General features: G+C 31.7%; 1 protein-coding gene across 1 annotated transcript; it reads left to right on the top strand.

The window, feature by feature from the left end:
• The first annotated feature begins 258 nt into the window (after positions 1 to 258).
• Positions 259 to 4,317, top strand: LOC107639567 (beta-glucosidase 10). Its single transcript, XM_016343107.3, has 13 exons — positions 259 to 641; positions 738 to 807; positions 910 to 965; positions 1,059 to 1,134; positions 1,358 to 1,429; positions 1,559 to 1,646; positions 1,751 to 2,006; positions 2,366 to 2,481; positions 2,620 to 2,831; positions 3,060 to 3,085; positions 3,190 to 3,277; positions 3,533 to 3,623; positions 3,709 to 4,317. The coding sequence occupies exons 1-13, from the start codon at positions 501 to 503 to the stop codon at positions 3,944 to 3,946; spliced, it is 1,530 nt and encodes a 509-aa protein (XP_016198593.1). The 5' UTR covers positions 259 to 500; the 3' UTR covers positions 3,947 to 4,317.
• The last annotated feature ends 488 nt before the right edge of the window (positions 4,318 to 4,805 follow it).

Genomic DNA, 4,805 nt, shown 5'->3' with positions numbered 1-4,805 from the left:
ATTGAAATCTCAAAAACGATTTTAATATTTAAAGCCAATTTCAAAAATGTGTCTGGTGCTTAAGTTGTCCAAACACACGTAAGTAAATATACCTAAATTATTTGTGTGTCAGTGTAACCATACCAGTTTTTCACACCCATCAATCCAAACAAACAAAAATAGTCAAATACAAAGTCACCTTTTTTTTGGAGGAGTACAAATAAGAGTAATTTTTTAAATTATTTATTCTACTATCATAGCCATGGAACAAAGACTAATGAACACGTAGCATCAACAGAAAACTTGCCATCTACGTAGCTACTACATCAAAAATAAGATATTAATGTAAGCTTATATATGTATTGGGACCAACAAAACTACAAAAGGCACATAACGACGTTGACCTTTAGTAATTAAGATGCTAATAAGAATAAATAAATAATGCAACAAAATATGTGTACCAAAAAAAAAAACACCGTTGAAGAAACCAGCAATAAGAATCTTGATCTCTTTTGATAATCATGAAGGATAAGGTAGAGTTATTATTACTATGTGCAGAGGTTCTTGTAGCACTGTTGGTCCTCCCTTCATGTGTTTATACCTTGAGCAAAGATGAATTTCCAACTGAATTTGTTTTTGGTGCATCAACTTCAGCTTATCAGGTTCTTTTCTTCTCCCTTGTAGTTCCAGAAAGCTGTTGATGTTTCTAAATTTTTCACCTGCATGCATCTATTTATAATTGTGTGTGAAAATTAAAGGTTGAAGGTGCAGCAAATGAAGATGGAAGAAAGCCTAGCATATGGGATACTTTTGCCCATTCTGATAATGGTACTGTCCTTAGAAACATATATAATAGTCATAATCATAACATGGGTCATTTCTTAGATAATATTTATTAGTTATTTATTGTGTACTATAATATATTTTCAGGGAATTTGTATGATGGTGATGGAGACATTACTTGTGATCAATATCATAAGTACAAGGTATATATCTCTATATGGAGTAACAGAACTATGGCACACACGTGCAGATGAAGAATATGAGTTTTGATTTGAATTCATGAATTGAATTTCCAGGAAGATGTTCAACTCATGGCTAACATGGGCTTAGATGCCTATAGACTTTCCATATCTTGGTCAAGACTTATTCCTGGTAAGGTCACTATACTTTTGTCTATCAGAGATTCTTCAATCAATGTCTAAAACTAAAATAATGTCAAAAGTTTTCTGTGATTGACATGGATTTTGTTTGATTAGGGAGGATATATGATATATCTCCACTCTGCTCCGTCCACTAATTTGAATACATTAATTTTTCAATGAACTCGGAATTAATGCTATATTTGATTTTGACCATCATGTTTATGTGTTACCAGATGGAAGAGGAGAAATCAATCCCAAGGGATTGCAGTATTACAACAACCTTATCAATGAACTCATAAGCCATGGTTATTCTCAAGGCTTGATTTCACAATATTTATAGTTTGATTAATTCCTAAGAGATTTTCTTCAAACTTTCAAGTTATATGCTGAATGCTGATATATACATTTTTGATGATGTTTGCTTCAACTTGTAGGAATTCAACCGCATGTGACATTACACCACTGGGACCTTCCACAAAAACTGGAGGACGAATACGGCGGATGGGTCAGCCGGAGAATTGTGTATGCTTCACAAACTTGATGTGATCATTTCCCTATAACAATGTCGCAATCTAGTTAATGGTATTGTTGGATCAGTTAATGTATCTAAGGATGTGTGCTTGTAGGAAAGACTTCACAGAATATGCAGATGTGTGCTTCAGAGAATTCGGTGACAGAGTAAAGTATTGGACCACAGTGAATGAAGCTAATGTGTTTGCGATTTTCGGCTATGATTTAGGAATGTTGCCGCCACAACATTGTTCTCCTTCCCATTACTTTAACTGCTCTAAAGGAAATTCCTCAACTGAGCCATATTTGGTAACTCATAATATATTGTTAGCACATGGATCAGCTTCTAGATTGTATAGGAACAAGTATAAGGTACTAAAAATGCATATCATGTGCCACATTCACCCTTCTGCTTTGTTCTTTCATTAGCCTTAGAGATTCTCTCCGGGGTAAACTATTGCCAATTCTAACCAGGAAAGATACAAACTAACTCGATACCCTTCAAAGATTAGATTAGTTCGACAAAGTTTTAAAAAATGGATAGTTCTTTGGCTAGTTTTGTCTAATTAAACCAATCTTTTATGAGTATCAAGTTAATTTACATCTTTCATAGTTAAAACTGTCAGTGTTCAAATCTTTCATAGTAAAAAATAATAGTTTACTCTACTATTTGAAATTTGGAAGTAAATACTACAAAATGCTAATCTTCATTTGATTTGTGTTAAATGCAGGGGATGCAGAATGGGTTTGTTGGGTTTAATATCCTTACTGTTGGTCTTGCTCCACAAACAAATAGTAGTGAAGATATCACTGCTACACAAAGAGTTCAAGATTTCTATCATGGGTGGTAAGTTACAAACTTACAACCCTAGACCAGCTAGTTAATTATATATATCACAAAGTTCATAGTTTTTAATATTACATTAATTGTTACATTAGGTGCTTTGCTACTACATTAGATTTTGTGTATGATCTGTTATTACAGGTATCTTCATCCTTTTATATTTGGGGACTACCCTGAAACAATGAAAAAGATCGTGCGCTCGAGGCTTCCTTCCTTCACGAAAAAGGAATCGAATCTGGTTAAGGACTCAATGGACTTTCTAGGAATAAACTTTTATTACTCATTTTTTGTTAAGAACAATGTGCAAGTGGATCATAGAGATTACATGGCAGACATGGCAGCCGATCTTATATGTATGTTAATGTTACAAACTGTCTCATGTATATATATATATTAGTCAACAATTCATAACTTTAGTTTCAGAAACTGATGTATAGATTAATTTTTCTACATTATTAATCATGAAATTAAAATCAGCATACAGTCTTTAGTTCTATACTTAGGTGTAAGTCAGCACATTCCTGAAGATTTGTATAATTTGTTAGTTTCTTTAGCTAACTAATGTTCTTTGGTTGTGGCAGTTCCTGATGGAACATCTTCTGAGGAGGTAAGAATTTAGTAGGAACCAGGAACATGGAACTACTCTTTCTTTTCTTTTCTTTTTAAAATTAGGATCTTATTTGTTTGCACTAAACAGCTAATTGAAATTAGGTTCCAATCACACCCTGGAGTTTGCAAGGGGTGCTGGACTCATTCAAGAACACTTATGGCAATTTTCCGCTTTACATACACGAAAACGGTACAATTCTCTCTTCCTTAAAGTGAGAACAATTGAGCATATACATTCTTTTTATGATTAAGTTAAGGGTGCGTTACCTTTACATTTTCATTTTTTGTTTTTATTTTCAGTGTTTTCAGTTTTCTCTTTTTTCTTTATAAAAATTTAAAAACAGAAAATACTGAAAATAAAAAAAGGAAATAAAAATACAAACCAAACGCACCCTAAGGATCAAATCTCTTTACAAATTTTAAAGCCTAAAGACAACCTTTGCAGGACAACAAATGCCGCGCAACTCGTCGCTAGATGACTGGCCAAGGGTGAAGTACTTGCAAGAATACATTGGTTGCATGCTTGATTCAGTGAGGTACTTCTTTGCTTGAATTTAAACTACTTTATCAATTGATTAATGAAAGCTAATTGATAGTTTTCCTTGACAAACATATTTGAAGGAGTGGCTTAAATGTAAAAGGGTATTTTGTATGGTCCTTCTTGGATGCATTTGAGTTACTGAGTGGATATGAGTTCAGCTATGGCCTATATTTCGTTGACTTGAAGGATCCAAGCTTGAGTAGGAAACCCAAACTCTCTGCTAAATGGTACTCAGATTTCCTCAAAACAAGGCCAATGGACCCAATTGTCACCATGCAAATTCAGAACAACAATTCTCCTATGCTTGATTCGCTTTAATTAGGACAAGTTAGAATTGACATGGTTTTATATGCCTTATGGTGTCAAATTATGAAACAAACTAGACTTAATCTGCATAATATGCTTCATGCTGGAAAATTATTGCATGCTGATGGAGTATTTAGGTGCAATGTGCTCTATCCGCCGATTCTAGTTTTTTGTTTTTTATTATTCAAAATATCACCTTATTAACTGATAGATCACAATCTACTTAAATGCGTTATAAGCATGCAATAATTTTTTTTCTATATGTACAAATCCTATGAAGTTATAACGATACTATCATTTTAAGTTTTTAACTATTTTAGGCTATGTGATCTTTATGGTTGACCCTATCTAATAAAAAAAGAAATTTTGACTTCTTGGTATAATTTATTTGAGTAATACTGAACAGATAATAACACAAAATTATCTTATTTAACTTCACTTTTGTAATTTTGTATATAATATCTATGATTATATATTTATTATAGGTTTAATTATTCTCTTAGTCTTTATAGTCTTATCAAATTTGTAATTAGGTTTATATTTTTTTTTCTTTCAATTGGTTCTTACACTGCTGTTAATTTTATATTTAGTCAATTAAGTTCTTCCTAACTAGTATAAAAAATGTTAGAGTCAACTGAATATTTTTTTAAAAATGGAAGGTATTCATAATTAAAAATTTAATTAGATATTTGACCGCATGTATTTTGGGAGAAATATTCTGATAATTTTAATATTTTTGACATAAAAATAATTTAATTGTAAAATTAAAAGTAGTATAGGCACTCAATTAAAAAAATATAGAGACTTAATTAAAAATTTAGTAAAATTATACGGAGCAACAATAAAACTTTTATTATATCTAAAGTTATGT

This window comes from Arachis ipaensis, chromosome B4 (assembly GCF_059453495.1).
Source record: "Arachis ipaensis isolate K30076 ecotype BB chromosome B4, ASM5945349v1, whole genome shotgun sequence".
In the NCBI taxonomy this organism is placed as follows: domain Eukaryota; kingdom Viridiplantae; phylum Streptophyta; class Magnoliopsida; order Fabales; family Fabaceae; genus Arachis; species Arachis ipaensis.
Note: the sequence above shows the minus strand (reverse complement) of the source record. Positions and strands in the feature narration are given on the sequence as shown.